The following is a 24,451-nucleotide window of genomic DNA, read 5'->3' as shown; positions in this document are numbered from 1 at the left end:
ATTAATAGACCTTGGGTCTTGAGACCTTGACCTTAATATTATCTTCTTGTCATAGGTAACATTTATCAAAATTCTGAATATTATAAAATATAAATTGATAAATTGACGTTTCTCAATAAGACAAGAGTTTTTTTATAGTTTTTCAATTCAAAATACACTTGAATATATGAATATATGAATATATGGGAAAGGGATATTTGAATCGTCATGAGTTTGAGAGTAGTTCGTAATATTATAATGAATAGAGCTTGGTAGTGAAGGTTTGGTATGACATAAGAACTCGAATTACTGTATCTGATACTTCAATAAAAAAAGCTGATAATTAAGTATTAAATATTTTGTTGTTGCCTTAATGACTAATAATTCGATAAATAAATGTTAACTTTACCGATTCATGTGTCCAGTTCTTCGGATAGCTTTCTTGATGGGTCTTCCAGTAGTAGTGGATACAGGTGTAGACGGAGTTGTCGCACTGTTCACAAACAAAATTACACTTATCATTTTTTGTTCACTAGTATTTCAATAATTATTAATTGAAATCTAGCACCAAATTTACTGATAAGCATTATTTTCCTATCAACAAGTTAACATTAATTACTAATTTACAATTGATTTCCAGAGGTTATGACATAGAGTTCATGATTTGATTTACTCACAATTTCAAGTCCAAAAACGTCAACTAGAATTTTTAATTTATCTGATTAATTTACATCCAAACACAAAACCAAACAAGACACTTCTATCGAAATATCACAATTTCCACTTGAAACTAAGATAAAAATAATCAGAGCTAGGAGTGCTGATAAGAGTGGTGAGATACATGGCTATGGAACCCGTCAGACTCACCTTATCAACATGCCAAGATGCCGTTTAGCAAGGACTCAGAAGAGTTATCCTTTCATTGCATTCAAAATGTTCAATAAGCTATAGTGGAATCTATAGTGGATACGATGAAGCTAAGATATAGTGGTATAAGTATGAAGCTAAGATATAGTGTATATGTTCAATAAGGATAGTGCAAGTGCTAAGACAATTCCGAGCAGTTTTGAAATCTTTCTTGGTGGAGCATCCATTTTATAGCCTGAGTGAATTTCTTGATAGTGGGATGACATTTTGAAACTTTCTTATGACATGCTTTATAAACCCTTGACACAGTCTATCCAGCAGCGCAGGTCAATGACTTGGAATAAAACTAAACTAAACTAATTTTAACAATGACATTATAACTGGACCTCACTACAGTATCATTCTGTTGAAGTGAAGACATTTTGTATTTGGATATTTGTGTTGTGTTGACTTACGAGAATGTAGGAGCAGGGGCGCCGGCCGTGAAGTTGAAGGTGGGCCTTGCGTTGGGGTCGAAGGTGGGCACAGTGGGCTGAGGCTGCACGGGTGTCGCTGCAGCGCTGCCAAACATAAACGTCGACGGTGCAGCTGGCTGCTGCTGCTGCTGCAAATACAAATACAAACCATTCTAGTTAGACAAACAAGTTCAATTAAGCCTATTCTCTTCTTATAAAACATTATCCTTACCTACTTTTGTACGTTAAAGTTCGATGCCTTTTGAAATAAAAATCTTAAGTTTTGAAACATATCATGAACCACGGTAGGCCTATCTACTAGTAGAATGTCTTCTCAGGCTGGCCACTAACGGTACAACATGCATGTTTATCATCCACATACACATGTTCATCATCAGCGACAGGCTGACAACATGAAATAAACAACCAATAACAATGAATAACCCACTGAAAAATTGCAAATATAATGATAGAAAAATAATTCAAGCTAAAATACAGCAGCGAACAAATCATAAACAACAAAAAATATATAAAAACATTTAACAAAAAAATGTTTCTCGAAGCCTTTCCTCGTGATGGCACAACAATGTATGACGTTATAAGTATCATTCATATTCTACCGTTAGTGGCAAGCGCCTTAGACAAACAAGTTCAATTATGGCTATTCTCTTCTCATAAAACTGAAATAAAAATCTTATGTCATAAACCACGGTATGCAGAAGTAGAAGTTCTTCTTAGAATTACCGTGTTATGAATTACTTAAAAAATAAAAGGGTACTGGATAATTTTATTTCAATAACAATAGTAGTCCTATATAAAAAAGTTAATATTTAAATTTTTATGTTTGTTTTCCATGGTTTTTAGTACTTGTATTTTGTTGTCATCAATGATATCATAAAAATATTAATTTGAGAAAACTATAAAGAAAAAATAGGGTGGCGCAGGGGAAGTTTTACAGTTGGCGGCACTGTAAAGCCGATAGCTGTTCGAAATTTCGCAATCTGAATATTGTTATATTTTATAAGAAGTAACCAAATGAAATAATGGAAAAATGAATCTACAAAACTGATACTCCATCCCCTACAGGCTAAGCCTCGGGATATTTTTCTTTTGTTTCCTTTATATTACATTTATTGATTATTGAGTCATGATTTACTTATTGTGCTTTATATGTTGTTGATGGCTTTTCATTCATTTTTTAAAAATTAATAAACACATATTTATGTGAATATTTTTCTGTGAACGTATTGAAAATAAAATTTGATTTGATAGTAAAGCAGGATATGAGAATTTACAGGAAATGATTTTCAGGTGAATTGAAAAATAATAATGTGTAGGCTACTAAATGAAAGCTGGGCTTGTTCACAAATTAAATTAAATTTTCTCAAAGCCTATCGAAACATTTTGATATCATATACCGTAGTCGTCTAGACTTTCTATTTTGAAGTATTCGAAGCAGTTTAGGACGAATTTATTTTGTATCTACCGGGATTCTGTTTTTGGTAGATGAATAGAATGAATAAAAAGATGAATTATCAACGACAAACCATGTAGCATCGGCGCCAAAAGTTAGTCTTCAATTCTGACGTTATAGTCCGGGCGCAAATGTCAGTCCGTAGTCAACAGCAGTGGAAAGTGTCTCAATTTCTTAGTTGAACTAGCATAATGAGGAAGGCGATGATGATAAGTCGAAATCAAATCAAATTCTTGATTTACACATTGTTGTACAAAAAGTTAATTGTATCAAATATCGTCAAATCATAGGCAAAAACCTCGAAAACAAGATGGAATTAATTTTCTAATGATGTCTGATATTCTAGTTGTTTCCATAATCAATTTTCTTATTTAGCTTGTAACAAAAAGATTGATACCATTGGCAAGTCAATTTGACTTGAAGTAGTCATTGAAGATGACTACAGCGTTTTTACGCTGTCGATACGCACAAGTGTGCACTGAACTGAAATTGGCTGCCAATAGAGAGTCGCTCCACTCGTAAAAACGCTACTGGCTAGTGTCGCAAATGTGCATCGAGCCTAAGAGAAATGCCAAACCGTCGACTTGAATTTTAGACCTCACTTCGCTCGGTCAAAAATATGAGCTGAAAAGAATTCTTTAGGCAACACCAAGAGAATAAATCAATTTAGTTACCTGAGCTTGTCCGAAACTGAAGAGATTGGTAGCAGGGGCGGGGGCGGCAGGTTGTTGAGCGCCGAATGAGAAGGGGGTAGGGGCGGGGGCTGAGGGGGCCGGCTGGCTGTCGAAGGCTGGGGGCGGTTGCACCCCAAATGCGGGGGTCGCCGCCTGGCTTGGGCCAGCGTTGAACTGGAATGCTGGTCTCGGCTGCTCATTCTCCTATTCAACAATTACATATTTCATCAGTAACAATATTCACATGCAACAAGAAACGAGAACACAACTACATCCATCAGCTAAAGTGATGAATTATAAACTCACAATCTCAACATATAATACCTTAAACTTTCGTCTTCGTCCATTACCCACATTTATGAGATCGATCGCGTTTCATGTCATAAATAAAAATCTACAAAAATTCGACTTGATTATAATTACGATCCGCTATAAAAATGCAAATAGTCTTTGGAGTTTTCAATCAAAAATGCCTTAACCAATGGTCGATAAGCCTATCATTACTTTTTTTAATAGAATGAGAAGTAGATTATAAGCTGCAGACATATGATCTTTCTTCTATGTTTAGTTTTGAAGCATCTAAATTTGAAAATCTACTTTATGAAAATACTTGAGGACTGAACATTTTTTGAATTGAAGAACTACAAGACTTAAACTATTTCGGACTATGTGTTATCTAAATTTGGGAGAGGAATAGCACAAGGTTACCTTATTTTTCCTCTTCCTATCATTTTGATAATATACTTATTGTATATATAAAATGAAGATATATTAAGTATATATAAATATTTAGGATCGATAAAATAAAGAATAAATCTTCTTCTAAACGCTAATATTACCACATTAACGTTGCTATTCTCCCATGGGTATGGGATTCTATGAGAGGAGTCTGTGGTTCTACATAACTGTGCGGTGTTCACTGTTCACAGAACAAGTACATAGTAAACGAAAATATGACCGCACATAGTCTTTGTAATTCATTTTATTGAGCAACTCTTACCTCTGTATTATAAAATGTATCCTTAGAATAAATGTAAACTGGCAGTGTCTATGAAAAATTGATGCTAGTATAATATGAGATGTGCCGAGCACTATTTTTAATTCAGGCCTTTTCCCAAGTTATAATAGTAAATTTAATACGCAATAGACTAGAGCCATTATTGTGAGTGAGTTAGCGAAATAAATTATTTTCTCTCTCTATTATGAACGGCCATGACTTCGAGTTTCCCAGGATAGATATTTAAAAATTGTGGCTCTGAGTCGTCGAGGAATGTAGATTATGGAATCTAAAACTTAGCCTTCCTGTCGCGACATTGAGTGCGATAAGTTGGAAAACAGCAATATATTGAAATTATAACAAACTACCGATTTTGCAGTTACCTTTTGGTCCTAAGGCTCTAGAAGCCACGCGACGATTGGCCAAATTGATTCCCTACGCCCAATAGGAGACCTGTTTCTAAATTAAGTAGTGGGGCCATTCGCAGCCGAGAGACCAGATTACGTTTCGGAGGACACTTTGCTAGGAGCACTACGAGAGTAAAGATGTAGTCATTATGCTTCGCCCTTTTTGGGGCAAGTTTACAAGTTTATATTATTAGTTAATGTAGGAGTTATTTTTATTTTATTAAAGTTTAAATGTTCTAGTGGTGCCATGTCCTGAAAAGTTTGATTGTGTTTCTTCATCATGTAGGAATAATTGTTTCTTCAAATAACCGCTAAGGTACGTAAAAAAAAGGTTAAAATATAATTTAGGGAATTTAATTAATTGTAACTTCCATCAGAGTATTGTATAAACAAAGCCTGTTATTGTTCAAGTTAATAATTTTCATTGAAAATAGTCCTTTTGTTTTTATTAGTAATAGAAGATAATTTTATTTTTTTCTAAAGAAGTACAGAAAGTAGAGAAGAAAGTTTTCAGTTATGTTACATTTGAGTTATTGTTTCTGAACAGATATTATTGTAGAGAATTGCAGAAAATCAAGCAGATAATCTTTAAATTGGAATGTAAATATTATGTCAAGTTTGAGACTTGCTAAATTTTTATATTTTTCTGACTGTGTTTTCTCATGGCGTTAAGGCTTTTAACTGAACACTAATTTATTAAATTATACCAGAACTTTTGAATTACCTGTGAAGGAAGATCTATTAATTCTGATACAAAGAATCAGTAGTTTAAAGATAAAAATCTATATAAAATGAGGATTCAAATGAGAATTTAAATAATCTGTAATCAATAGATAACTCATGTCTTAGCTTTTGATGAATTGTAGGAAGAGTTAGAAATTAATGCTGTAATACATTTATTTACAGCGGTTCATGAGTGACCCCAAACCAACTTCATGTACCACCCCTTTGGTTCCGCAACTTTATGTAACACCGCTTCAAGGCACCCGTTCAGATGACAAGTCTAGGGACGTAAGATGACGTCAAACCAAATTCAACCGGTAAAAGTTCACCGCCAAAAACAAGGTACTGTAACCTCGACAATAAAGACCAATGAAAGTGCAGTGTGGTGAAACAAAGGTTCATTCAAGAATGTCAATCAAAAGTGGGGATTCCAAATTTATGAAATGGGTTATATGGGTTATTATCGACGAAATTTGGGTTCAACGGTCTTTTCTTTCTTGAGTAATTTCATGTTGAAATTAATTTGTTATTTTATGACTGATATTGTTTGGTTTTGTGACGCATTGCTATCTAAACGAGGGATAGTAATGCGCCCCCGAATCAGATGAAGAATGTCAACAAAGTAACATGAAATTGTTGTTTCCATTGTCTGATTTTAGTTGCCAATGTTTATTGAAGTTGTTTGTATTTTTCAATTATTTCAAAGTGTAGTGTTAGTTTATAGTATAAACCTATTAAATCAGGCATGGCAAAATTAATTATTGAAATTTTCTTGACTCTAGCCCGTTCACCTGCATGAATTAAGTATAGACTCAGATATTTTCTAGATGTGTCGGCCGATTTCCAAATTCTAAATTTTATTCCAAATTATCGTTTTAATATCTTGTAAAAGGTCAGGCACAGAAACTATAATTGTATTAACTTATGTATTATTCAAAAGCAGAATATAGTTCATTTTCATTTCAGTTCATGTCATATAAAAAAGTTCAGTTTTTAGGTGGAATCATATAAGTTGTTCCAAGTGAAAAGTTAATTTAATCGTAGAGAAGTTAAAAGTGTTTTGCTACATTACCTTAGCTGTGAAGTTAAAATTCTGAGCGGGCGCAGCTGTGGCACCGAAAGCGAACGCGTTGCTAGTGGCCGGAGCGGGCTGGGCGGCCGACGCGCCAAAAGTGAACGCCGGCGTCGGCTTGGCAGGTTCGGCCGCCGGCGCACCAAAACCTCCGAAACCAGTCGACTGCGCTGGCGCGGTTGCAGGCATCGCGAACATCGGCTTGCTTTTGTCGGCCGACCCGGCAGACAGGAATGGCGAGGAGACTGCTGCCGATCCAAAAGTGAAACCAGCAGCCGTGGTTGTCGGCACTGGCGCCGTCTGGCCAAACTTGGCCGGCTCCGAGGGCACTCCGAACGCTGGCACAGTGCTGCTGCTGCTCACATTCCCCAACACCGACTTCGTCTCACTAGCAGCTCCAAACAGACTGTTCTTCTGCTCAGACACAGGCGTCATGAACATTGACGAACTTGCGGATGCGCCGAACAGTGGCTTTGCCGGCTCCTCGGCCGGTTTCGAAGCAGTCAAACTACTGCTACCAAACACTGGACCCTTCTTTTCAGTTGATGCTGTTGAATTACTCGATCCAAACGAGAACAAATTGGAAATTGGCTGCTTATCTGTTGAGGTACCACCAAACATTGGGCTTGGAACTGAGGGCGACGAAAACTTTTCAGGCTCAGAAGATACAATCTTTGCTGGATCCGAGCTCTGGGCAAAGTTTGTCACAACCGGTTCACTGGGTTTACTGGTGGCAGGCGTTGAGGAGCTTGAACCAAACATGAAGTTGGCCATAGCAGGCTTGGGAGCATCCGCTTCTTGTTTCGTGACTGATTTGGACGCATCTGCACTGAACAAACTATTTGTTTGAGGCAATGTGGAACTCTTGTTATCAGTACTAGAATGATTGACAGTGGATCCAAACTTGAAAGGAACCGTTGTATCAGCTGCTTGTTTCTGCTGTAACTTTTCAAGCTCTTGCAAAGGATTGGATGCTTTCTCGGGTGACTTGATTTTCTTCTCCTTTGGAGCAGTGTCATTGGTATCGGATGGTGGCATGCCGAATGTGAACTTGGCATTTGTGGCCGCTGTATTTGTAGCACCAAACACAAAGTTGGAGGACGGCGTGGTGGATTCGCTTTTAGGAGCAGAGGTGTTGGCGCCGAATCCAAACGTGACTTGTCCTGCGCCTTCAATGGTGATGGGCTTGCCGAATGAGAACGCTGGAGCTGCGGTTGGCTTCTCGGCGCTGGCGCTGGTGCCTGGTTTGGGTGTCTCACAGGCGACACACTTGCTGCAATCTGGCTTGTTCTGGATCATGCAGCTGCCACACTCCCACGAGCCTTGCGGCTTCTTGAACATGTTGCCGAATCCGCTCACCTCTGGCTTCTTTGTTTGTGGGGCAGCAGCAGCAGCTCCTGGCTTGGGAGTGCAGCAAGCAACGCAACTCTGCGCCGTGTTGTCATTCCTGACAAAGCATTCTTTACACTCCCACTTGCTGCTTGGCATCTTGAACTTGTCTCCGAAGCTGTTGACACTGCTTGATGTGACTGAGGTAGAAGTCTGGGGCGTAGAAGATGGAGCAGAAACAGCTGGGGGAGGCTTGCTAGCAGTGGGCTTGGGACTCGTGCACGCAGCACAAGCATTCACTGTGTTCTTGTTTCTGATGAAGCATTCTTTGCACTGCCACGTATCGGCCGGCACCTTGAACACTATCGGCGAGGCTACAGAGCTGGGCGGGACAGTTTTGCTAGTACCGCACGCTGAACATTTACTGCTCTCTTCACTGTTCTTCACCATACATGTTGAACACTTCCAGCTACTGCTGTCTTTGTGATTGACCGTTTTACTATCTACCACACTTGTTGCTGTTGGCATTTCCGACGCCTTCGAACTATTAGGACTACTTACTTTACTAACGCTGAAACCCATTCCCTTCCCAACACTACTATCAGACATTACTTTGCTAACATTACTTTTGGCCGAATCATTCTTCACAACCGATCCTTCACTCCATTTGCAAGGTTCACTGAAAACAAACGATTGCTTTGCTTCACTATTAAGTCTACTGCTATCGATTTGTGCCGGAGCTGGTTTGGAGAATGTGAAGTGGTTAGCACTGACCGCTGGAGCTTTTGATAACGAGAACGACTGACTCGACTTGATTTCGAAGACTGTCTTATTGGGAGGTGGAGGAGGGGGAACTGTGATGTCGATGCGAGGCAGCTTATCAATGGGCAGAACAGCCTCAGGTAATCGCACATCTTCCACCGTTTCCTCATCTACTTCTTCATTGCGCTTCAGTTTGCCTATGTGCGATGACTGAGAACTTTTGCCTTCATTCCTGCAACACACACACACACACACACCAATGATTGAATGATGAATATAAAAAATAACTGAAATTGATCAAAGATGAAAGCTTACTTGGAATGCTTGAGCAATGCTACAAGGTTATTTATAACCTCCTTCAATTACCTACACTACAGTCTATATACGCTTATCATGCATGTGAATAAATCACGTGCGCATGATGGAGTAGCAGAGAGAAACCCAAATAAAAAATAACAGAAAAATAAAGTGGAGATACAAGTAGGCTAGCACGAATCAAGTAAAAAATAAACTTGAATTTATTGTAGAATTCATCACGTAGAAAAAAAACCAGGAGGATGATAATCGAATAAAGACAATATAATATGACCGAAAATTTGCTAAATGGTGCGAATATATATATTCGTATAAGTTACAAGGGAGTAGATGACTAAACATAATGAAAATATATATTTATGTGAAATCAGAGAAAATAAATCGAAATACAGAATTCAGCATTAAATCACCCTCAGTCATAGAGTTGTACATAGTTTCCAGTTCTTCCCGTCTTGGATTCAGTAACCATATCAATTTAAGTGATGATTATTCAAAATAAAAATTAGTTAAATGCTCTTTTTTGAATACATCGAAAAACGTGAGACAAGCAAAACTAGAAAAAAAACTATTTTTAATAATAAATCTAGGAAAATAGTTTCTATTTCAGGATCTGAGAATTAATTTTATATTGAGTAATATATTTAAAAAATTAGGAGTAATAAACTAAAGACTTCTAAAACTAAAAAAGAGGGCAGTTTAGCCTAGCTCCTCGTGGTGTTAGAAGGTAAGCATCAGGGTTTTGGAAACGTTTCACTGGTAACTTTCTAAAGTTTTTTTTTTATTTGGTCCATTTCTGAATTGGTAGCAAATAAATTGATGACATTTTGAGGACACATTCTCCAAAATACTGTTAAACGGATTACATAATTGATTTCTATTGATATCAATTATTCTAGTTTTTTTTTTTCAATTTTCCTTAATATAACATATTTATATAACCTTGTATATTAATATACCATATAATTTTTATATACTATATGGATGGATAATTAACGTTTAAGACTCTCGATCACTTATTGTATTTTTTGTTTAATATTATCCTCAATTCTGAATAAGATTAATATCTTTTGATTCTTACTTAATACAGAGTATCAAGTATATTTTATTTTAAATTTAATTTAGTTTTATGATTTGAAGTTTTTGAGTTTTCCTTTTTCTCCCAATTTCCATTAACCCTATACCCTATTAATCATCCTTAGACCATCTAATACCTCATACTCCTTTTTAAATTCCTAAACTCCAGTTTCATGAAAAGTTTTTTCCTTAGTTTATTGTTAAAGTTAGCATATCATTCTATTTATGTATTTTACTATTTGTAGGCACCTGCTGTAAAATCTCTTAGGTTTAGCGGGACCAATTTTGTAATGCATTTTACTGAATAAAATGATTGATTGAGAATTTATTTCAGTTTTAAAAATAGGTCATAAATAAATAATCATAAAATAAATTATTACTGAAGTAGTATATAAATTTTAGAATATGAATTTGTTGAAGTAGGCTACTAACCCTAGCCTGTAGTGGGGTTGTGGATTGTGCTTGGTTGCGGCTGCGGTTGCGGTTGCGTTGGCAGAGGCAGAGGCAGAGGAGCTGGAGATGGATGCTTGCCTTGCGGCGCAGGTGGAGTCTTGCAGCCGTTCGCGTCGCTTCACACGCAGCAGGTCCGACGTCTGCGGCACTGCCAGCTCTGCGTAGCGGTTCAGCTTGCGCTTAGCCGTGGCTGTGCCTGGCGTCACCGGCACACGTTTCGCGTCCACCACCTGCACACAAATCAACAATAAATCACACTTGATAATGCGATAAATACCCGAAACTAGTAATGTCTGATTATACAATAATATATAAAAAAAATTATTTCAATTTATCAAGAGTCTTAGTATTTTTTGTAATTAAACAATAATTGATAATCTTTATTACAATCTTCAAAATCAATCATGATGTCACAGAAAATAAGTGCTACAATATTAGTTAAATAAACAATAATTCTCATCACAATATTCTCAATCTTAGATTTCTTTGTTTGTGAAGTTCCTTTCATAAATAAATTCATTAATTTTGCATTATTTCATCTCTGAGAGTTCTGATCATTTATTTTTTATTAGGTTTAGTTTAGATTGTTCTTCGTCACAGTCTATTGACTGAGGAATTGTCAGATTATGCGTCGCCCATAATATGGTGTCCGGGGGTGAACAATGTATGATCAACTGATTATAGCGGTTAAATCTCAAATGATGAAAAGTAAGAACATATTTTCAGATAGTATAAGGTTTTTGTAGTAGTGTTTCAATTTTGAAATAAACAGACTCTTGCTATCTATGGATTCAAGATAAGGTGGGAGAAGAGCCGCGATCTTACATGTATCGGAGAATTTTTGTGTTTATTCATTCGTTGTTGAGGAAGATTTATATTATTTCTGTTTCTTGTGTTTACGTTGTGAGAGATCGTATCTCAGTGGTGGGTTAGAACTCCAAGCCAGTATTATGACCTCAAGAATATAATATTATGTTGTTGAATGTACTCCAAGCCAGTATTAAGACCTCCAGAATATATTATGTTGTTACAAAAGTGAATATCTTATTCTGAACGAATAACAGCTCGCAATGCTCAATTTTATTATACTGAAAAATAGTTCTGATTGCCTTTTTCTGCTGTCTTAATATTCTGTCAGGTGGTCAGGTGCAGCTCCCCAGGCAACAATCGCATATCGCAAGTGTGAGGCGAACATATCGAATGGTAGGCGGTAAGGGTTGTTTTTTCATCAGAAGTGTTTCTGATTCTTCGTACACCATAGAGTGCTAAGGAAAATTTCCTACATCATCAGTGCTATGGACAATTTCCAATTTCATATATGTACCAAGCTACAAGCTACAGTGCTGAGGGCAATATCCTGGTGAGATTGTCGAAATACTGATGCCAATTCATATTTTGATCAACACTCACACCAAGATACCTTTTTTTGCTCCACTACAAGTACACTGCTGTCGTTTGACAACCCACTATCTTTGCGGCAATTATTGTGCGCAAGATTTATTTATTGATTTCTTCTTATTGATATTAAGAGTAAGAGCATTGCGAATTAATGTGGCCTCCTCGAATGCTGATTCACACTGCCATTGCTCACATTATTTTTGGTAGGGAAAAAATGATTGCATCATCGGCAAAAATAATGCATATCATACCATCTAAGAGTTTGGCTGGAAGGTTGTTGATATTCTGAGTAGATTCTGACCCACACCTTCCTCTTCTCGAGTTCCAACTCTTCCCGAGTTTGTTTTACTTGAACAATTATTCTAAATTCACTTGGAAAAGTATAATCTTAGATTTAATGTGATAATACGGTTGGTTTTAGTTTTTAGATTAACTGAGATAAGTGAGTCATGTGTATCGATCAGCTAAAGGTTTGAGCAAATTGTTTTCAATGAAGTCTACTTTCTGTTAATAATGATCAGAAACAGCATCAAATTATCAAGTAGACCACATTATAGAAAGATGAATCAAGTAGTTTATATGCAGTTTTCGCAACATAGAACGGTAGCTTGGGAGAAGGGTTCACCAATTTACAGCAGGATAAAAGCTCAAAACTCTCTCCTAATTATTGAAATAGAGTGAATTGAGCACATTGATCTGTTCAAGAGTATAATTATTGAAAAAAAAAAATAGAAAACTTCTTTGAATGTTCAGGTTTTTCCAACTTTTGAATATTGCACCTTCGCATTATTTTCACCTTCTGGGTTAAACATTTAATTCGTCTTTGAATCTGGATGAAATTTAAATCACTGAAATTACTAGTAGTTCTGTGAACAGTAGACCTCACGCTCAGTACGTTACATTGACCTGTTGTTATGTTTTTTTTTCAAAAATAAATAAATAATTTATCAATTTAAAATGTCTAGAAAAAATCCTAAATAAACATAGAGCTTTCTGTCCTATCGTATCGAGACGTGTCGTCCCGGAATGTGAGTGTGAGCGCTGTTATCAGGACTGGCTGAAACTGTCTAGAACGTTGATGGAAAGATACATTTTCAATATGTTCGATGTTTTTGAACGGGTAGTATTATAGTCAACTGTCTACTAACGTTAATGGAAAGATACATTTTCAAGATATTCGTGTTTTTTAACGGTTAAGGGGTTGTATTATAGTCCACTAGACAGCTGATTAATGATGAATAATTCTATAGTCTGATTTTTACTCTAATATTGGCGTATGAAGGAGGCTCCTTTTTCCTTTTATATTATCCTTGGAAAGCAAAATTTACAAAAACCTTGTACATACGTCGACGCGCAATTTGAAAAGGAACATACCTGTCAAATTTCATGAAAATCTATTACCGCGTTTCGCCATAAATGCGCAAGATATAAACATTAAGAGAAATGCCAAACCGTCGACTTGAATCTTAGACATCACTTCGCTCGGTCGATTATGTATGACTTTGCTTTGCAACCCATGCTTTGCACTGGGGAAAATTTGGTGTTATAAAAAGCAATTTCCTTATGTCCAGCATATAAAAATAATATGTAATAAGCTCAATAGAATATTCAATATTCTGTTAAAAATTACGTGGATAATCTAAAGAGTTGAAAATTACCAGGAAAAATGGGTTTGATATGTCTCGAAACCGCAACCTTTTTCATCAACCTCTTTCACTACCAACTAAGCTATGAAGTCACTTGTAGTAGAAAGCCATGTTTAGTTGAACTTTTATAGTTACATAAACTTTGAATCACAAATTGAATTAATTTGTTTTAGTTATTAAATTAGAATCTATTGATTAATAGCAATAAAAATAAGCCTATGTCCATCATCGGTGAATGCAGAATCTTTACGCAAAATTCTGTTGATCAGATTATTTGATCACTGGCTGAAATTCAACAGAATTCGAACTACTAAATGTGTTCCTACTTTTAATTCATCTACCATCAATATTAAGTATTCGATTATAAAAATAAATCACGATAAGTTCATACAAACTTATTGCATATAAAATAAAAAATGCAAAGATTGAAATGTCAACAGGCTATAATAGTATTAGACAAAACAATTGGTAAAAATTCCTCAGCAACACATAACGAAATAAAATTAAATACATTTAGCGGAATAAAATCAAAGTGGATTCGTGGAAAGAACAATTGCTTGATCGATCAGGGAATCTGTAATGAAAATATGCAAAAGTAATAATAGTGGACTTTCTTAACATAAAGCTCAAGAAATGCATGTTACAGATGCATAAATTTATAGACATGGATAAACAATACATTCAGGAATACGTATTTGTGTTTTATATCTCATGAAAATTTAAAAATATAGTTCGATAATAATTCAATACTGTTGAAAGCAATTACAATTCTACTGAGCTCCGGTAAATAATGATTGGATAAAATAAATAACTATCCCCAATAGTCTATATTTACAATTGAAAGCATTAGAAAATGATACACCAAAAAAGACATTGCGTAAAAATATAAAACAGATAACACGTGGATTTCAAGATTTAACATTTTAATGTTGTGCCTTTTTGAAAAATAAAGAATCCAGATTACATACAAAACATAAACTAAAGTTTGAAAGAGAAGGTTTAAGGTTAAATTAAACCTTTATCGGATCCAGGTCCTCTGGAATTTTGAGCTCGGAAGCAAGGTTGAGAAGACAAAAAATCTGAAACTTTGATTGGGACTTGAAAAATTTCAATTCCAAAAATTGGAAAATTTTGAACATGTGATACATGAAATAATACCGCTTTGAAGCGCTGAGAAGAATGAGCCCAATTTGAACCTGATCCGATAATGTATTGAAACGTTAGGTTGATTTTTAGGGTAAAATTACCGAATAAAGGGCCGCCATCTTGAAACGAGGATGAATTTAAAATGTTTAAATATATAGGTTTCTGCGCCTTGTTTCAGAGTACTTGTATACCAAATTTTATTCAAATCTGACCATAACTGCGACTGTAACTGCAACTGCGGTACAAACAAACAAACGCCGATTGACTTGAAACATAGAATTTGCTTCGCTCATTCAATTATTATTTCCATTGCATCCACATACCACACGTAGAAGGGGTATTTGGATTTGTCAAGTCGTTAAACGAACATGAAATGATTTTGTCTACCATATCATGACTCCTAGGTCAAAAATAAAGGCAGTCATTCTATTCTACTTCATATCAAGGTTCATAGTACTCTCTGAGCCCTTCCACAGAGTGAGTAGATATCACATATGCACAGCAACTATTCCTCAATTAAATCCTGCAATTTTTACCAGTTATTCCCTACAAGCAAGCTGGCAGTAAATTCCACAAACGAATACCTAGACATGCCACTCGTTCATATATGGTTGTTTGGTGTGCCTCATCTCTCAGATTAATCATGTATCTAGTTGTGTAGTGAAATGTTTAGCCCTTATTAAATCTATGTATTTTTTAATGAAGCAACTGTTTAATAGGTTTGTGAGTGGCAGGATTTCAAGATTTTTTAATAGGGCCGACAGCTAAAATATACGGAGTGTCCCACGAAAGGTGTAACAATCAGCCGAAAACCATAGACTATAAACGAAATTTACAACAAAAAATGTCATGTAAAATTTTCTTATATGGACCTTAGTTTTCGAGATATATCAATTTTTCGACATTTTTGAAAAACACCAATAACTGGAAAACTATCAATCAAAATTTTAAGAATACGGTTGGGGAGAGAAAGAAATTTCCAACAATATTCATAAAATTTGTTCCTTTGTTCGACGTTTTTGACCTTTTTATGAGAGCTCAAAGTTGAAAAAGTACATTCGTCGAGATCAAAGCCAAATTCAAAGCAGTTTGAACGCTCATAAAAAGTTGAAAACGTCAAACAAATTAACAAATTATAATAATCTTATTGGAAATTTTCTCCTCTCTCCAACCATACCCTTAGAATTCGATTTTGACTGACAGTTTTCTAGTTATTGACGTTTTTCGAAAATATCGAAAAATTGATTTAACTCGAAAACTAACATTTTTTGTTGCAAATTTCATGTAGGATCTATGGTCTTCGGCTGTTACACGTGGGAAACCCTGTATATGATAATGAACACATCACATTATACCAAAAGAAACGGTATACATACAGGTGTGGAGAGCTGTTTCAGCTAACTACGAATAGAAAATGAGTACTTACAGGTGTGGAGAACTGCTCCAAGACGTCGAGAATGCGCTTGGCGGTGGCACTAAGTGCGGGTGTGGCGGAGGAGTTGGCGGTGGAGAGGGGGCGCACAGTGACGCCGGCGCGACGCGGGGAAGGTGCGAACAGACCGGCCGTCGTCGACTGGTAGGCCGACGCACCGCCGTACATTGTCCGCCCGCTGTAGAACGGCGACCTGGATATCGAGCTATTCATTGCGCTGTTGTTGAATAACTGTCGACAAAACATACAAAAACTGATCAGTTACACAGAATACAAATTGAAAAATCATAAAACTGCGTTTGCATTAGTCAAGTTTCCTTGAATTCGAGTTTTTTAACGTTTGAGTTAAATGATCGATTTTAAAAACTTAAGAGTCAAGTTTACTTGAATATAAACTAATAAATATATGTATACCCTTTCTACAGGTGGTTATTGGATGAAATGAAAATAATAATATATAGAAGTATTCAATATAGAAAAATCTAATTAATCTCAAAGTTTCCTTTCCAAATCACATTTTATTTACTTTTCTATTCAAGTTGATTGTTTCTGTAATATATTCTACATTGGCTGACAACTGTTTAATTTCATTTTCCTATTAGTGAATTAAAATTGTATCTTCAAGATTAAGTTGAATCCAAACATGTTCAACATCTGCTTGAATCAACAAAACTCGAAGAATGAGTCTGCATTCACAAGTTTTTGTTCTTGTAAACTTGCAAAATTTGACTAATGTGAACGCCCCTTTACTATGTGGAGGCATAATCGATACCCGAATAAAGTATAGTACAGCTAGGAGACCTAATAATAAGTAACTGGCCCAATGGTACAACGTATTTGCAAATTCAAATTAATATACTAAAATTTTAAACAATTTATTCTAATTTACGTAGTTTTCAAATTTACACAGCATTGTAGATGCAAAAATTAAAAAGCAAAAAGCAACAGGCAATAGCCCATCTAGAACACAAATTAAGTACTGTAGGTATATTTATTATTATAAAAGAGTAGTTGATTACATATATCTATATTTATTCAACAATTTTTACTAGTCCAGTCAATATAGACATAAAAAAGGGGAGTGTGCTTTGTGTATTTTTTCTGTGTATTGAAATACCGGTTGACGTACTCTCAAAAATTAATCTTCCATTTTTCGACCGAATTTGACTTATTTTGACCCGCCTTGACGAGCCGAGAAGAATGAAGTGTAGTACGATGAGATCCGAGCATTCTGTCAAAAGTTATGAGTGTTTGAGATTTTGATCCTTGAGGTGTCCTTATGCGTGCCTCTGTACTAGAAAATACTGAAATGGAGTGCAACAGGTGATTCTCATAGAACATCATCTCATGAACTTATATCATCGAGCGAAATATCTCTGTGAGGACAACTTAGTTGATGATGATAGTTGAAGCTAAAAATTAGGTGTTTTTTACAATACAAGGAGCATTGTTGTCAGGTGTACCTGGAAATCTATATGAGATAAAGCGCTCTACCTGGTCTCAGATTGTAGAGCACAAAAATACACCTAGAGGGATTTTGAATTATACATCTTAATGGTAACAATCGGAAGATATTGTTGATCGAAAACTAGAATTCATCAAAGTTGATTTTTTTCTTGAAATTTTACTCATTTTTAAAAATTATAACTCAGTACTCATACTCAATAAATATAGACAGTTCCGGATTATCTCATTTTATTCATAATTTCATAATCTAAAATAAAGGCGAGAGCGAGGTTTTTGGGTCAACCTGTACCTAGCACAAACAAATTTTGCATGAAGAGATTGGTTCTGGACTTCTTTCATGTATCCATATAATATTAAAAAATCAAAACTACAATATATATTGCAAGCACAAATGTATATAGTGAATGGACTATACATGAAGTTCAAGGGTATTATCTTAAATTATCAAGCTAATAAATATTTCAATAACGATTTATTGATCTGATAAATAATCTAAGAAAATGTTTCTACAGTGTACACGATTAAAAATGCATAATCTTTAAAAACCAAAGATTTTATTAAATTAAATTTTATATAGAAATTCTTCCAAGATTAATAACTTGACTACAATTGTTGTCATAACAGATGCTCCCAGTTACATACAATTAACCAGCAACTCTTCAAATTATTTTCTATTAAATTTGACTATTCTGATTCGACAAGTTTTTTTGAAACAATTAAAAGTTATCTTTCATTATTTAATACCATGCCAAGTTTCTGAATTGAAATAGCTACTCACCCTTGATGAATTAAATGTGGTTGCATTAAAAGAGGGACGTCTTCTATTCACCAACGACAAGTCAACTTTAGGACTACTTCGACCAGGAAATAACGATCCATTTAAATTGCCAGCACCTGGAGTAACATCGTATCAGAATTGTGTTCGAAATATTTTTTAATATTATTTTTACAGCAACATGTTATAGATAAGATAATTTATCCAACATTCAGTTATTAGATAGTTTTATTGTACGATAAAGAACATGATATTAATACACGACAAAATAAAAAATATTAAAGCAAGATCTAATAGATTTTTTTAATTGATACGAAAATAAAACCAATGGATCTTAAATTGAATAATACTCGACAATGAATTTCTCTCAAGACAGATCCAGACGTGACTGAAACTTGACACTAAATTTTATACTACTGTATAACCAAACTTGAGACACATTAAAATTGAGTGGATTTGGATGAGGATCATTGTGATGGTGATTTCAGATTTGGGTTAAAATTACCACTTCTTGAATCACAATCATAATATTTGTTACCTAACTCTTGGGCGATTCAAGTTTTGTTTCGTAAAATTAAAATAGAAGTTTACGTGTGTTGTCCGACCTTCAAATCTATGAATGAATTCATTCCTGTAGATAAATGGATTCTTTCAGAACAAGCAATATAACTCAAAAGCTTAGTTGTTGGCTTAGCTGCAATGGGTTTAGCATAATACGTTTCCCATAATCACTTATGACAGTGACGTATTGAAAAGTCATTATCAAACTATCTAACTTGAAGAGAAAGAAGCCAAAAGTATGATTGTAATTTATAACTATTAGATAAGGAATATGTGTCCCCTAACACAAAATGTCTTTAGAATGAGTAGGAAACAATATTCCTCAATAATTTCTATAGGTCTAAGTTATACTCTAGTCTTGATAGTTTTAGAATATAGAATTACTAGAAACATTTATTTTCTTTGTTGACACGACCAAAATGTCTAGTCTCAGCTAATTGACAAAGGCGACCAAGTCGCCGAAATATTTAAGTTGGTAAGTTTCTCGTAATTTATGTGTATGTTAGGCTGTGTACCTGATAGGCTGAGGCGCCTGGACTCGTTGTGCCTGGATTGTAACGAGGATTGTGCTTGAGGAACCAGTGACGAGCATCCACTGGTCGATTCACTACTTTCTGAACAATCGTCACCACCTTCAAATTAAAATCATTACAATTTTATTCATTTATTTTGAGATACATATGAGAGCACAAGGATAATATCACATAAAAGTGAGCACTAAACAATTACTACTTCAATTAGAACTAATATTGAGCCTTGATTTTTCTCGTAATCGATTTGGAGTTGAAAGAAGTTGAAGATTTGTCCCAATGAGCAGCAATTGATTTCCAAAAATAGTTGAATAAATTAAACAAAAAGGTACATGGTATATTCATAATTGAAGAAAGAAATCAATCTACTGAAAACAATATTCATGATTTTTAAAGCAAGTAGATTTTTATTTCGTTTTCATAGGATGGAAATTTTTAATAGCTACCGTACTGCAGTAGGCTATTTCAACTGTTCTTCGACATAAAACAAACACTACACGAATTGAGTGAGTACAAAGTGAGATCAAGAAACATTCAAAAATATTTGATAGTGAAAAAGCTCAAGAACATCTTACGAACTAGAAAAAGTTTCAATATGTACATTTTGAGTTATATGGATGAATCCTGAAAGAAAAGTGATTGATTGTTGCAGGTAATGCTCTTTCTCATGAACTTACCATTAAATTTTTCTGAATTTTCAATAATTGCTTGGGTGGTAATGGTGGTTGGAGCTGACATTTTCTTCACTGTCCGTCTAGGCGTTGCATTCTTTTTCATACTGGAGAAACTTGGATTTCTATTAATTTGACGAGAGCTACCAGGTTCACCAGCTACGTCATTAGCTATTACTGGTACAATAGGACTTATTTCTTCTGCAAAGAGGAAACATAGGAATATTAAAAAAAAAAAAAAACAGTAACAATATGAAGAATACATTTCAACGAAAAATATGCGATTACATGCGATAAAAATTAACACACGATAAGATAACACAAATAATGACGAGCTTATAAACTATTTGGAAGGAAGCAATAGCAATTGACATGGTTTTATGATGACACCATTTATCAAGAAATGAGCGACTACTCATTCTTCACTGTGATGACGAACTGGATCAGGAATGCCAACTGAATTTGCTAATTAATAAAAAAATATTGAAACTTGAAGTACCCTTCATTATTTAAAATATTACAACGAATAGATTCGACCAAACTCAGGTCATTTTCAAGTTGAAATGTGGAAAATAAAATCTCCTAATTTTACTATCAAGTAGGCCTAATTCTACACAAGCTTCCACTGAGCTTATTATATTAGTCATTGTGATGACCGAAGAAGTTCCTAATAAACACGTGATGAGTAAGAACTGAATCATTATGCTATTTTTAAATTATTAGACTAATATAATTTTTATAATGCCATTTTTGTAACGAAATGAAACGTTTTGAGCACAATTCTTTTTGAGAATCTTCCTAACATACATCACTTGGAGATTGTGACGTATCTTTTGAATAAAAATTAGATAGCCTACTAAAATTGGTCTATTATTTTTCAATTTGTTTCATACAATGCATTCACTTCAATTGTATTCCATTCTCCAACACACTCGAGATAGGTAAAAAGTAAAATAGAACAGACTCAGTTGGCCCAGCCCGATAAGGCGGTTCTGCATTTGATAGACTGATACCGGAGCAGTCGTGGGTTTCAATCCCGGCTTGCACATAGATTTTAGATAAGATTCTATTACAGAAGCACTACCATCCATACTCATGTGTCACGTAAGCATCATAAAAAATAAAATTCAGTTTTTCCTCATTTTTATAAATAGCAATTTCAATAACCATATCAAACTTATGCTATCAACCAAGAATACTAGCAGATCTAGTGAATAATAAATTACATTAAAATACATTGGTAACTAAAGACCCCCTGGGTTGGAGAACTAGCTCATGAACTATTGTATTGTAATCTTTGAAACCCGCAACTTATAATTATACAGAGTTGGTGAAAATTATGAAAACAGTTAAATAATTCTTTTACAATAATAATTTGACAGTAAGTGGAAAGTGAGAACTCGCTCACGCTCGTTCAATAATTTCATTATAATCTACAGCTACTAGCGAAAACATTTACTGTACTTATAAGAAAAGTTTATTGTAATAGGCCTAATTGGAATTTCATTCCCCTAAAAGTTATTCTATAGCCTTTTTTCAAAGTAATGTGCATAGGCCTAATGTAGAGTGAAATCCCCAGTTAAACATAAAAAATGATGAAAACCTGCCAACAGGCAAATCAAGTAGCTATATTCACATAATATCAAGAATAATTACCATTTACTGTAACATTAGCGAATCGCTTATTTGTAGGAAATGGTGAGTCGACAGGCAGCCTGGGCCTTTTTGAAGGTCTGGCCTCGTCGCTAGCGACATCTTCATCAAGATTCGCAACTGGATGTGAATTAACGAAATTAGAGGACGCCGGATGGATTGGCTCGCCACTGGCTTCTCCGGGACCCAACCATCGGTTGATCAACGAGCGTGGATTCAGGCCGGTAAAGCGCGATGCCACTTTCGCCACAAAAGACTGCACAACAAAATCAAGAATAATGTGAGAGAAATGTTTCAACAGAGGAACTACGTCCTACATAAAACATTTATGATCTATTTGACCAAATAAAATTGAATTTAACATTATATATGAGTAGAATACTCTTCAAGAGAAGAATATATAATTATAATAAATGGATCAAAATTACTTGAGTAACTTTTAGTTAACTTGAATTGAAATTCTATTATATATTGGGTGGGCTGCTTAATAGAGTACAGAGATTTAGGAAACATGTCATGCTTTTATAACACCAATTCTTAAAATAGGTACTTGGTAAGCTCTAGATAAAGATTCCAGTATAATTTTAATTTAGTAGGCTATAAAATATAATAATTTAAAAGGTAGATCACTTTTTTGGTATTGAGAATGAAATTTATATTAGGCCTACACCTAAATTGCAATTTTTCAACTACTTAATATCAAAATAGTTACTAACGTACCGTACATTTAACATGCAACAAAACCTGAAGCCCTTGCACACAGAGCAAGAGTGGATCATAACCATATCCAGCCAATTGTCCCTGTCAAAAGGGGGTTCGGACACTGATAATGTCCCCAAGTGGTGATTAGGAACTTCAACTAACCAAACCGGTATGTTTGAGTAAAGCAAAAATTATAAAAATAAGTTGAAAGACCTAGTTCAATTATTTGTCATTCAAGAATCCATAAATTTAATAGCCTAAAGTAAATTAGTTTAGTCTTCTGTAGACCTATTTATTAGTAACTTGACAAACAATTTGTAAATGAATTAATCGTAAAATAAAATTAATAATGTTTTTAAAGAGAATTGATTACTGATAGAATGAATAAACCATAGTATTTCAAAAGAAATAACGACATAGCCTACCACAGAACGAAAGGTTAAGTTATCTAAAGCTACCTAACCTATACAATACAGACACCTGCTACGAAAGCCAATCGGTAAAATCAGTATTGATAAAATCAAATTATAGTAGTTAAAAGATGTATATAGACTTTAAATAACATTATATAATCACAAAGATATCAATTAATATTCCGAAACACGTGAAAAGGCATTATTAGTAAATAGCTTTACGTTACGGTGTCAATCAACAATTCTATTGAATCATGACTTAAATTAATGGAGAGGGAATTTTGAACTTGAAATTTAGACAAATCTATAAGAAAAAAAATGAAATAGTAAATTCCATTGAATTTTCCTCATTATAATTGACAGTGAACGAAATACATAATTGAAACCTCATGTTAACCAGGAAGGTTAGGATAACAAACTTACTTAGATTCGTAAATTATATTGAGTGAAAGCTACAGAAATGTTTTAAAATAAAAAAAATAATGAAACATTAATAATATGTAGATAAAGTAAGAGGATTAATATAAACAATTGATTCACAGTTGGAGGTCGTTGTGAGCCCACGAGCACGATACACTTTGGCGCCTTGAACAGAACATTTTTCACTTGTACTTACTTGTGAAACATCGTACGGTTTTGCAGAATGAGTCTTTTTGCTTCGTATGCTACTACCTTCTTTACTCATTGTAAGATTTTTTAACTGAACACATTTACAAAAATTTCACTACTTCATGACGGAATAACCACACTCACTTCAAATTTCTACAAGCTGACATCTTCCCGACTAAAAGGCAAAATGGCGGCACTGGCACTGACTTGATGGAGAACGAACTCAAGTTGGTGGTGGAAAGACACGTGACTTCAAACGATTAATAATCCACAGCGCTAACCACTATTGTGCTTATGTAGGTGGGGATAGTGCAAAGGTACCATTTTGAGGTTTCTCGCATATAACTGGAAGACTATCTTACGGACAATATTGAAGCTTACAATCATTCTGTATACACCATATTCATATATAGACTTTTTCTTTATCTTCTATAGTTTTCGATAAATACGCTCTTGAATAAGGAGTGATATTTTTGAAAAAAACGCGTTCACTTCCATTTTTTAACTTTTTTAATATCGATTAGAAACATTCATGCTGATTATGAGCTTATAGAGATCATTTAATTTTGTTCAACTCGATGTATAATTTGACACTTTTACGCATTTCTCTACGACTGTTGCAGCGGTTTCAGTGAAATCTTCAGTTTTATAACAATACGGTAGACCAATTTATTGACTAAGGAGTTTGGAGGGAATGTTTTGTACGGAATTTTTTACTTTGCATCTTTATTGGGACTGGTTAGGGGCAGAACAAATTAGAAGTCCCCATTCTTACCTCATGTGCTGAAGGGATGATTGATTTATTTACTTCATATGTGCTAAAAGGATGAGGGTGGTTTGAAAGTTGCATTTTTCAGTTTTATGCTT

General features: G+C 34.7%; 1 protein-coding gene across 3 annotated transcripts; it reads right to left on the bottom strand.

Annotated features, from left to right (window-relative positions):
* Positions 1 to 289: 289 nt before the first annotated feature.
* Positions 290 to 23,771, bottom strand: LOC111052734 (nuclear pore complex protein Nup153). Of its 3 annotated transcripts, none has more exons than XM_039430874.1 (11): positions 23,592 to 23,766; positions 21,864 to 22,116; positions 20,214 to 20,408; positions 19,522 to 19,638; positions 18,449 to 18,564; positions 16,198 to 16,434; positions 10,561 to 10,811; positions 6,649 to 8,971; positions 3,450 to 3,653; positions 1,302 to 1,450; positions 290 to 472 (listed from the first exon to the last, which is right to left on the bottom strand). In XM_039430874.1, exons 1-11 carry the CDS (start codon positions 23,658 to 23,660, stop codon positions 385 to 387), a joined length of 4,002 nt encoding a protein of 1,333 aa, XP_039286808.1. In that variant the 5' UTR covers positions 23,661 to 23,766; the 3' UTR covers positions 290 to 384. The 3 variants fall into 3 exon arrangements, with proteins under 3 accessions (XP_039286808.1, XP_039286807.1, XP_039286809.1); XM_039430873.1 differs by having other exon boundaries at positions 358 to 472; positions 1,302 to 1,453; positions 23,592 to 23,771; XM_039430875.1 differs by having other exon boundaries at positions 358 to 472; positions 1,302 to 1,447; positions 23,592 to 23,771.
* Between the last annotated feature and the right edge of the window lie 680 nt (positions 23,772 to 24,451).

The sequence above is a fragment of the Nilaparvata lugens genome, chromosome 6, assembly GCF_014356525.2.
Source record: "Nilaparvata lugens isolate BPH chromosome 6, ASM1435652v1, whole genome shotgun sequence".
In the NCBI taxonomy this organism is placed as follows: domain Eukaryota; kingdom Metazoa; phylum Arthropoda; class Insecta; order Hemiptera; family Delphacidae; genus Nilaparvata; species Nilaparvata lugens.
The sequence above is the reverse complement of the archived record's forward strand: the minus strand, read 5'-3'. Positions and strand labels throughout refer to the sequence as shown.